Consider the following 10,979-nt stretch of genomic DNA (forward strand, 5'->3'; position numbering starts at 1 on the left):
GAACAGTATGGAGTCTCATGGTGAAACACGGCAATGTCTATTTAACAGTCACACAAACTGCTTAGGTTGCTATGTGATTTAATCTCACCCTCCCAGAAGAGCATAACAGCAGTTATTATTGACACTTGTTTAGTCAGCTTAAGTTTTTGACAATGTGCACTCATGAGAGCCTTTTGAATTAAGCATTTGAGTAAAGCAAAAAATATCTGTCCCATACCTGATTTACATTGTAATTGAGTACTTTTTACTCTCCACCCAGGGTACTGGAGTGGGAATATATTGAGCTGAGCAGTGCGAGAAAGGGGAGCCTGAGGCCGCCTGTTATAGGTCAACCCCTTCCCAGTCTCCTGGACTGCGTGCAATTGATCCAGATAATATAGGATACTTAGTGGAAGGGGAGTGGTAACAGTGCCCCAGGCCCTTGGTGCAACAGCAGTTTTTGTTGTTAGAGTAAGGACATGGGGTTGCCAAGGGAACCATGTTCAGAACCATTGCAGCAAGGAGCAATGGGGACCCCACCCAAAAAGACAACATCCGGTGACTTAGGCAAGAAATGAATGGCTGGGAATGCTGTGAGGGGAGTTATTTTTAGCTGGAAGGGAAGCACCAGGACTTGTATGGCCTTGGTGTGTCTCTCTGCTCTACATAGCCCTGCTCTTGTCCTGTCTGACCTCAGCGGCTGGCACGGCTAAAGGGGCCCAATGGCTCCCCTTGTCTCTTGTTCCTGCCTGGTGTTGCCCAAACCTGCACCCAGACAAACCTACCTTATAGGGCAAGGCTGGGGAACGGAGTTAGGAATTCTGGCCACTTTCACCTCCTTGGCTCCAAGCAACACATTCTTTCCTTGGGAAAAAAAAAGAGTGGATAGTGCTCCAAATGTGCAGAACTCCCAGTTAGCTCTGTTGGTGAAGCCAGGGCTCTCTGCACACCAGGGAAAGAGAGATAAAGACAAACACCAAGACCGTACTTCCCTTTATTGTAGGTACACATTGCTACTGATACACAGGTTGTCTTAGGCATTTCCCTTGGGAAGCTGTGTGTGTGTGTGTGTGTGTGTGTGTGTGTGTGTGTGTGCGCGCGCGCGGGCCAGTTTGAACAGCAGTCTCTGTCCCAGCCCTTGGGGCACATTTGTCACAATAGGGCGGACTTCTTGCCCAATCCCAGGACAGCCCAGATTCCAGAGGCCCATTTTCTGGCTGTTGAGAATGGTGTCTGTGTTTGATTTTGGGCAAGGCCAAGAGAAAGGTTCGGAATTATGCTACAGCAACAGGGATGAAAATAGCTGGTGGGAACTTAACCTTTCCAATGCAAATACTCTGAGTGCCCAGAATGGATCACTGTGGTCAGGACCCAGAGAGAGGAGATGGGGAGGTTACCTCTGGCTGTCCCTGGCCAGAATTGCTGCTGGAGAGAACAGAGACAGATGGGATGGCAGAGAAATTTCCCCTTCCTTTTTCAGGTCCCTTATGTTCCTGAAAGGACATTTTAGGGCGGTAATTCTCTCTCTGTCTCTCTTTCCTGCTCTGAGGGCAGGCTCACCAGACACAGCTCAGCTCTGTCCCCTCCCTCTTCCTTCCTCCTAAGCACAGCATGGTGTTAGCTGGCTTGATCAAAATTCCAATGGGGAAGGCAGATAGTAACAGAAACAAAGACAAGAGCTTGTGGGAGTCAGGAACATTGTTGTGGGGAGGCAAGGGGAAAAGTGGAAAGGAATTTGACAAGGAAAGTTTGGTCTCTGAGGGTCACTTCTGGCTTAGGCTGAAGACTCCCACAGTGATAAGGGATGAGGGTGGACAAGGTCACTTTGGAGAGTTAGATATGGCTTGGCAGGCTGGTTAATCCCCTCCTGGCCCTGGAAGGAACCATGTCTAATAGCCACATGTTGCATGATGCTAGCCACCTAATGTCCCAAGGGAGACTGTCAGCAGAGGTGGTGAGGGAAAGAGGGAAGGTAAGGACAGGGGCTCTCTCAGAACCTGCCTCCAAGGATGGGGATGGGGATGGGGATGGGTTGTATTAAATATAACATTGGCAGTTTTCCTGGGGTATCACCAGGGAGTGCTCAGAGCATCCTCCTGGGAATGAAAGGAGGAGGGGAGTCCCTCCTTCCCAGCATCACCTTCTCTTTAGCACAGAGATGCATGACTTCTTGAGGGGCCCAATCTGTAGGTGTGCATCCACACTCTCCAGAAAGAAAGCTGGCTTGAGCCTGTGGGTGAACAGGTTGGGAAAGTGATTGTCCAGCCTGCTCTGGAAGGGCGACGAGGGGGAGGGAGGGGACCCGCCTCGGCGGGGCTTAGAGGCCCTCAGCCTCTGTAAGAGGCTCACTTTCCCATCCTTCACAGCATAGAAAGCCAGGGCCCGGTCAGCATATTCCAGGCAGACCCCCACCGTGGGGCAGAAGGGGTGAGGAAGTGGGGCCTCCAGGCCGTAAAACCAGACAGAAAAGTTTCGGCCGTTCCATTGCAGGCAGCTGGAGTAAGCATTTCGGCCTAGCCGGCCTCGATCATAGGGCTCTCGGGGAGAGAAGTCCTCAGCCATGATGCCCACGCTGACCCATCCCTCGATGATCTCCACCTCCCAGTAGTATGTGCCTCGGTCCAGGCTGCCCTCTCCCAGCACCTGCTCACAGTGGGTGAAGCGCATGGGAGACTCGGGGTAGCTGATGGGACACAATACCCTCTTCACACCCTTTGTCCCAAACAGCTGCAGGAACTTATCTGCTGTGTCACTGTCCAGGTCTACAATGAAGGCAACTGGTCCCCAGGGAAGAGAGAGAGACAGAGACAAAGGGAGAGAGACAACACAGAGCCAGAATCAGATTTTCCTCTTCCAATATAGCAGGGATTCAACCCCACCATTTCCACCCATACCCTCCAAACACATGAGGATTACAGGTTATCTCCACCTAACTCTCTCAACACCTTATAGTGGGCAGGGAAGAGCTACCCTCTGAATCAGTAGCAGGGCTAGGCTTGGGAACCTTGTCAGTCTGACTCCAGAGCCCCAGGACTAGTCCTAATACTGTAAGTGATGCCACAGGTTTCTATGGTGTGTAGGGGGAATGCTTCTGCGACCAGCCCCAGGGAACATGAAAGACCCATGAATAATGAACGCCCCAGGGGTCTGGGGCCAGGCAAACACTCACACTTAAGAAAGTAGTCTCTTGACTCCTCACACACCAGACCATTGGTGCTGTCAGGATCTTGAGATTCTGCATCAGCTACAGGAAAAAGAATGTGAAAGGTTTGGTCCAAGACAATGCAGAAGATGGTGGGGAAGTGGCTTGTGTAGACAGTCCCTAAAATGCTATTTTGGTCGAAGATGACTAATCAACAAAATCCAGAGTAGTTCCGTCTCATGCTTACTGCTGGCAAATGATCGACCAGGTGGCTGATCTACTGGTTGACTGTTCTGTCTGTCACATAATCAAGAGTCAAGAACCGGACTGTCTTGGCTAGACTGTTCCTTTCCTGAGCCACTTTTTTGAGGTATCTATTTGATATTTAGAGCAGAGGTTCTCAAACTTATTTAGCCTACCATCCCCTTTAAAAAAAAATTACTCACGCCCCCCCCTGAAAATCTACTAAAAAATGTTTTTTTTTAAAATTTGTGTCATTTCAAAAAAATATCTAATTTTTTTTAAATGACACATTTTAAATTTAATAATTTATTTTAAATTTGTGGGGTTTTTTTTCCTGCCTTGTATTTTGATGGTGCAACATTGTGTCATTACACACATGTATTCCTGCCGATGCATGCTGTACTCCCCAACAGTGCCAACATGCTAGCCTGTCAACACCTGTTGTTACCTGTTGGCAGACTTCATTTTGTGTGTTAATTTGGAAAATAATGTAATGGCTATGACATTAATTGTGTTACACGACAGATGAAACATGGATGGACTAACGGTTTTTCAAAATGTTCTTCTCTTCTTTCCTTATGCTTCTTTTATTCAACACCCCTCCCTCCCCTCCCCCCAATTGCACTGGAGGCTACTACTACCCACCTTTGATCATTCCAGCATCCCCCAGGGGGTAATATTGCCCACTTTGGGAACCTCTGAAGAGGGAAGCAGGAAAGAAGGAAAGAGAGAGAGAGAGAGAGGAGTGTGTGTTGCTACAAGAAAGAAAGAATGCAAAGAATATTGGATTTGGAGTGAGAGCACCTGAGTTCAAATCCTAACTCTGCTGCTCTATCCCTGTGTGACCTTGGGTCAGTCACTTTCACTTCTCAGGACCTCGGTTTATTCATCTGTAAAATGAAAGGGTTGGACAGCTAGGTAGCATAGTAGGTAGAGTGCTGGACTTGGAGTCAGGAAGACCGAGTTCAAATTCTTCCTAGTTGTGTTTTTCCCTGGGCTTTCCCTCAGCTTCAGGTTTTCCTATCTCTCCCTCAGGGTTGCTGTGCAGATCAAATGGGATAACATATGTTTTTGGGTTTTGGGGGGTTTTTTTGGTTGGTGTTTTTTGTTTGTTTTGGTTTGGTTTGGTTTTTGGCTAGGCAATGGGGTTAAGTGACTTGCCCAGGGTCACACAGCTAGTAAGTGTCAAGGGTCTGAGGCCAGATTTGAACTCAGGTCCTCCTGACTCCAGGGCTGGTGCTCTATCCACTGCGCCACCTAGCTGCCCCTAAATGGGATAACATACATAAAACACTTTGCAAACCTTACAATGCTATATAAGGTGCTAGACGATGATGATGATGATCATCATTATTATTACATGATCTGTAACATATTCTATAATCATCCTATGAGCTTAGCAGATGAAGTGGCCTTGTCGAGGCTATATCAGCAACCCCTGCTAGAGTCCAGTAGGTGAAGTTTGGATTCAGTCAAAGGGCTGCACTTGAGGACCTAGAGGGCCACATTTCCCCACCCCTGGGCTAGGACGATCCTTTCTTGCTACTGAAGAAGGAGTTCTATAGAGATTAAATTTCCTTTAAGTAGTTCCTGTTGCTACCCTCATCTAGCCCCTCCCTTGGGGGCCGATCCCCATTCTATCATTAGCCAGGGATAAAGTTCCAAGCATAGCCATGGCTCCGGCTCCACCCTGTACCAGGAAGGGTTTCCAGCCTCAGCGCCTGGGTGGGCACCAAAGACTGGCAGGGAGGGAGGTTGGAGAGGGGGAAGAGAAGAGGTGAGTCACCTGGGGCAAGGATGAGTAACCTTGGGGGAAAGACACTCACCTTCCAAACCCAGTTTCTGTGAATTGTCCGTATCCCTTCCCATCCCCTGTAGAAACTCCCACTGGTTGGCACAGGCCAAAGTCAGGAGGTCTCTAACAGCTTTCACGGCTTGGGATGACTTGGTAAAACTCAGTTCTTTTGGGGGGCCTGACCCAGAGCCACCCCCTTCCTCCAGTGCCAACTTTAATGCCAGAAGTTCCTATACCAGGGTAGAATGCCAGTTACAGTGGTTAAGACACTGCTTACCACAACTCCTCCCTTGCCCAATCCTCCCACAACTAAGATGGATCAGTCTTTACCAAGAAACTGAGTACAACCCCAAATGCCAGGTCACTGGGCACAGTTTCCAAGGGCATATAGTTTTAGAGCTTGCTTATTCCTGATTTTGTTATTCAGGTAGCCCAGATTCCTTCCTTGGTCTCTTACCGTTTCTACCCAGAATGGTAAGAGTAAGTTAAAATTACTCCACACTTCCCTATTCTCAGGATACCACTCCTTCCAGGCCCTGTTTCCTCTTCCCAGAACTTCCAACCCTTAGTCCTGACCTGCCCCTCCTCACCTGGAGAAAACTAATGGAGTCGATGTCAGGTCCCTGACTCAGGTTCTGTCGGGCGGAGCTCAGCCGGGTTCTCTGTTCCTCCTGCTGTCGAAGCTCCCCCTGGGCCCGACTTAGCATGGCAGCCTCCCCTTCAGCAATGAAGCCCATCACTTCAGACTGGAAGCCCTGGAGGGCACCTATTGCCTCTGTGAACAGTTGGCTCACCTTTTCCCGCTCAGCCAGTGCAGCACTCTGCACAGGTTGGGGTGGGGAGGGGGAAGGGAAGGGAAGGAGAAGAGGAAAGTTAATCTTTGGCTCCCCTTTCTCTAAACTACAGCTGTCCTAGGGCACCTAGGTGGCACAGTGGATAGAGCACCAGCCCTGGACCTGAATTCAGACTTGGCCTCAGACACTAGCTGTGTGATCCTGAGCAAAATAGAGCTGTCCCCAAAATACAATGAGACAATGAGTTCTACTATGAAGCAGTATCACCTTTGAAGATGATGAAACAGAGCCTAGATTGCCACTCAACGAGCTTGGACAGACGGAACACATATTTCTGGTAGGGGATGGGAATAGATCATTTCTAATGTCTCTTTCAGCTCTACGAATCTGTGACTTTAAGATTATTTTTTGCCTTCCTGCTACGCATAGACTCGAACCCATAATTCCACATAGAATAAAACAGCTAAGTAACACACATAGAAAGGCACCAATTGTGTAACTCTGCCCTGGATCAGACCTAGGAGGGAGTGCATGTACCTGAGGAAAATCTATGCTATTTGTACTTGGGAAGAGGGAAAGAGGGTTGCCTATTTAGTGCCATAGCATCACAGAGATCTGCCTAGTTTACTTGGTGAGCCCCACCCAAGATACTGTCCAGGTCAAATAAAGGAGAAAAGGTAACCCAAGCACCTCTTCCTTCTCTCCAGAATCCGAATGTCCCAAGGGACTTAGGCATCTTACCTTTATGAGGGCCACCGTACGTCTAGACTGTGCGATACTAGCACCCAGCTCATCCAAGCGGTCCTCTGCAGCACTCAGGACCTCGGGGCTCTCAGCCTGAGGACAGAGAATTCAACTCAACCCACTGAGCTAACACAGTCTTGGTCTTCCAGAGGTCCAGGGATGAAGGTGTCTATGGCTAGCTGGGTGGGTTCATTCTAGAGGGAATCTAGTGCTTCTGCTTCAAAGAATATATTAACAAGTTAGAGGGAATCATTTATTTATTACAGCTAGAGGAGAACAAATAGGAGGGTCAAAACCATGCTGCATGAAGAAATAGAGGATGTTTAGTCTGGATAAGAGAAAACTGGAGAGTCCTCAAATATTTCCTGTATTTGAAGGAATGTCATGTGGACACAGGGAATTATTAGACTTGTTTTGCAAGTACAAAATGTAAACTAATAGATGGGAGGTGGATTTAGGGTCATCATTTAAAAAACAAAAACAACTTTCTAACAATCAGACTTATCCAGAGGAGGAAAGAGTTGCCCTACCTTAGTGAGACTAGAGGAGGATGGTGAATTTCTGTTTCCTATCAAGCCACACTAGATATCAATGGAAAAGTTGTCAAGGCAATCACATTTTGGTTACCGTTGGGCTAAATGATCTTTGAGGTCTCTCCCAACTAATTCTCTGATATCCAGGCTCAGGCCACAGCAGCAGCAAAAAGCATCCAGTTGTCAAGTCTGTCAGCTTCCCCTCAGCCTGTTGGCTGCCGACCACTCAGTGGTAGGTAAGGGGGCAAGTATGAGGCAGGAGACCCAGTTCATTTAAACTCTATTTGAGGGTAGGAGGGGAAGGACGGTGGGGGGCAGCACCGGGCAAGTTGTCTTGAGGGGGAGGTTTACTATCCTACGGGACTGGTATCCCCAACCAGTTCTACAAATAGGGAATTCTAGGCAAAGCCCTTGGGTAGCATGAGTCACTCCCTCCAGGCTGGAGGTGGTGGGCGCTCCAGGGAGGAGACGGAAAATCCCGAGGCCAGAGGCGCCAAGACTGGGACTGAAGCCAAAGGAAACGGTCGGGATTGGAGGGGGTGGAGGGAGAGGAGAGTGCAGAGAGGCGCTCTGAGAGGGAAGAAGAGAATGGGCGGGGTTGTGCACATGCTCCCGCCAAGAACCCCAAGGACAGCTGGACAGAGAGAATCTGTGAGCTGGGCACCGCCAGTTAGCCAGCCACATCCCATTCCCCCAAGCCCGCTGACCCTGAGGAGCAGGAGAAAGTCTGATCAACTCAGGCTCCAGCTTCTGGGACAGAAAGGACATCGGGAGCCTGGGCTGTGTAACGGTCCTCCAGACCAGTATCTGGGAGCTGGGGTGGCTCAGAGATGTGGAGGGAGAAGAAAGCTGGAAGCAAGACCAAGGCTCCCTCCCAGCCTTTCCCATCAGGTTGTATGAGGGATCCAGGTGCTCAGGCCAGCCCTCTCCTACTCCTGGATCTCCTGCTCCCCTAACTTATCTCTTAGAGGTCTGCCAAGCTTCCGTTAGGAGCTTTTCCTGTGCCACCCGGCCAAAAAGCGCCAATGTACCCTCTGGAACTTCATTTTCCCCATTCAGCGCTCACAGCCTGCTCCCTCCCAGAGTTAAGTCCCCTACACCTTTACCTCTTGGAGAGCCCTCTCTTGCTCCAGGGAAAGTAGCTCATGTCCTTGATGTTCCTGGGCCGCACAGGCGTCGCACACGCAAACTCGCTCAGTTCGGCAGTAGCGCTCGAGGGGCCGCAGGTGTCGGGCACACAGGCTTTCCTCGAGCCGGCGCAAGGGAGGTACCAGGCGGTGGCCGCGCAAGGCTGGGCTGCGCTCGTGGGGCCTCAGGTGGGCAGTACAGAAAGAGGCCAGGCAGGAGAGGCAGGAGCGAGCCGCAGGAAGGGCCGCGCCCTCGGGGCACGCGTCACAGCGCACCGGCTCCTCGCCCTCCGGCCACGGCTCTGGGGCGCAGGGCGCCGAGGGCTCCTGGGCCGGGGCTTGATTTGGGGCCGGGGCAGGGGCTGGGGTCTGGCTCGGGCCAGACTGGCGCAGCTGGAGCAGTTCGCATAGCGTGTGATTCTTGCGCAGCTGCAATCCGTCGGGGAAGGGCTCCTGGCACAGTGGACAGCGGGCAGTGGCACCGGATCCCCCGGGTCCCCCGGGTCCACGGTGCGGCCAGAGCGCTTCTAGGCAGGCAAGGCAGAAGTTGTGACCGCAGGGCAGCGTCACGGGCTCCCGAAGTGGCTCTAGGCAGATGGGACAGCTAAAGGGACCGCTCACGTCCATCGCTTCCCAAGGGCTCCGCCTGCACTGCTCCAGCCCAGGAGCGAGCAGAGCGCGGCAGCTCAGCAGCACCGCCCCGTTGGGCTTCTGCCCAAAGGTTCAGCCCCCTCCCGCCCCAACAACTTGCTCGGACCGCCCTTCCCCTCCTTTCCCCCCAGTCCCGCCTTCGGACTCTTTAGACCATAGCTCTGAGTCTAGCCTCTGGAAGGTATCCTGCCTTCACTAGCTGAACCTTTCCAGCTCTGTGTTTCAGGTAGAGCCAACAAGTACCAGACTTAGCATTCTCTATGGAGGACTGTCTTCCTTATCTGATAGGATGAGCCTCAAGGAAAGAACGATTATGGACTTTTTTTTTTAGGCAATTGGGGTTAAGTGACTTGCCCAGGGTCACACAGCTAGTGTCAAGTATTTGGTCTGAGGACAGATTTGAACTCAGGTCCTCCTGACTTCAGTGCCGGTGCTCTATCCACTGCGCCACCTAGCTGCCCCGATTATGGACTCTTGAGGGTGGAGAGGGACTGCCCTAACAGATATGTCTAAGGGTTTCTTCCTGTCCTGAAGGTACCCCATCCAGGACCCTCTTGGATTAGCATTTTTTTCATCATGGCACTTCCTCCAGCCTATTATTAAAATTCCTGAATTGCTGACTGTGAAGACAAACATTTCTTACATCCTTCCCCTTTCCGTTCTTCACTTTAGCTCAGGGGAGGGGAATCTTTGTTTAGATCTGCCTCTCTTTCCCTTTTGCACGATGGGTAATGAATAAATCTTTGCTAGTAGCTCCCACCCTACCCATCAATACTCCCACTTCCTTTAGCTGTTCTCCTTAGGTTCTGCTGTTGCACTTGTTTTAATGTTTCTTACTCTGGTGACTTCCCTACATCTAAAAACATTTCCCTTCTTTCTCATGGGCTGAGGAAAAAAATAATTTCTTAGTGTATGGTCTACCCCTTAGTTTCATACTTAATGGGGGAACTGGTGGCCTCCTTAGATCTTAATTAGGAAACTGACTTCAGCCCACTGTGAGGGAAAACCCCTGGAAGGGAGGGATCAGTGCATGTGACTGCATAAGTCTCCACTCGTCTTTGGTTCCTATGGGCCCCAGCCCCACTTGCTCTTTCTGGTAACTTTGGCTTTGGCCAGTTGTTGCCTGACTGTCCCCTTTACTGCGTTTCACCTAATCTGTCCATCAATTTGTGTGTGTGTGTGTGTGTGTGTGTGTCTGTGTGTGATCCCAAGCTGGGCATCCATTGCCACTGTCAGAACTGCCCCCTTGGGACACAGTGTGAACTGGCCAAATCCCCTTTTTATCTTCAATTCATCCCAGACATTGATGCCAAGAAAAGGAACTAGGAATTTAATATCCAGCATATGTATGGTGGAGGCCATTTATAACTACAGTGAAACTTCAGATAATGATGCTGTAAACTCCAATTCTATAGGCATTTTTTTCCTTTCAGTAAAGTTTCCCTTTGAAAAATCCCATCCTTGTATCAGCTGAACTTAAGGGGAAATGGATTTATTCATGCCTAGGTCAGGAAGGAGAGGTGAATGAGAATGACCCAAAAAGTCAGGCATGGTGGGGGCAATTGGTGGTACTTAGCGTGAGACAACAGAAAAAGTGGATGGTGCTAAATTTAGAAGGAAAGAAGGAAACAAACAGTTATGTGGCACCTGCAATGTGCTAAACGCTTTGCAAATATCTCATTTGATTTTAACCACAATGTTTTGACGAAAAGTGCTATTATCCCCATTTTACAGATGGAGAAACTGAGGCAAATGAAGTAACTTGCCCAAGCTCACACAACTTATAAGTGTCCAAGGCTGGATTTGAACTAAAGTCTTCCTGACTCCAAGCCCAGCAAGCTTTGTCTGTTGTACCATCTAGCTGCCTCAGGCTGGAAGGAGATGGAAGTGAGGGAATTTTGCCCTTCAAACTTCCAGTCAGTTCTACATGAGAACCCAAAGAGGCAAATGAGATATTTAGTCTGGTGGAGG

The 10,979-nt window shown here is 49.9% G+C and overlaps 1 protein-coding gene across 1 annotated transcript; it reads right to left on the reverse strand.

The window, feature by feature from the left end:
• Positions 1-959: 959 nt before the first annotated feature.
• On the reverse strand, positions 960-9,036 carry TRIM47 (tripartite motif containing 47). The gene is made up of 6 exons (XM_021002611.2): positions 8,337-9,036; positions 6,695-6,790; positions 5,750-5,980; positions 5,191-5,389; positions 3,149-3,223; positions 960-2,756 (listed from the first exon to the last, which is right to left on the reverse strand). Exons 1-6 carry the CDS (start codon positions 8,982-8,984, stop codon positions 2,116-2,118), a joined length of 1,890 nt encoding a protein of 629 aa, XP_020858270.1. The 5' UTR covers positions 8,985-9,036; the 3' UTR covers positions 960-2,115.
• Between the last annotated feature and the right edge of the window lie 1,943 nt (positions 9,037-10,979).

This window comes from Phascolarctos cinereus, unplaced genomic scaffold (assembly GCF_003287225.1).
Source record: "Phascolarctos cinereus isolate Bilbo 61053 unplaced genomic scaffold, phaCin_HiC Scaffold_5;HRSCAF=322, whole genome shotgun sequence".
NCBI lineage: Eukaryota > Metazoa > Chordata > Mammalia > Diprotodontia > Phascolarctidae > Phascolarctos > Phascolarctos cinereus.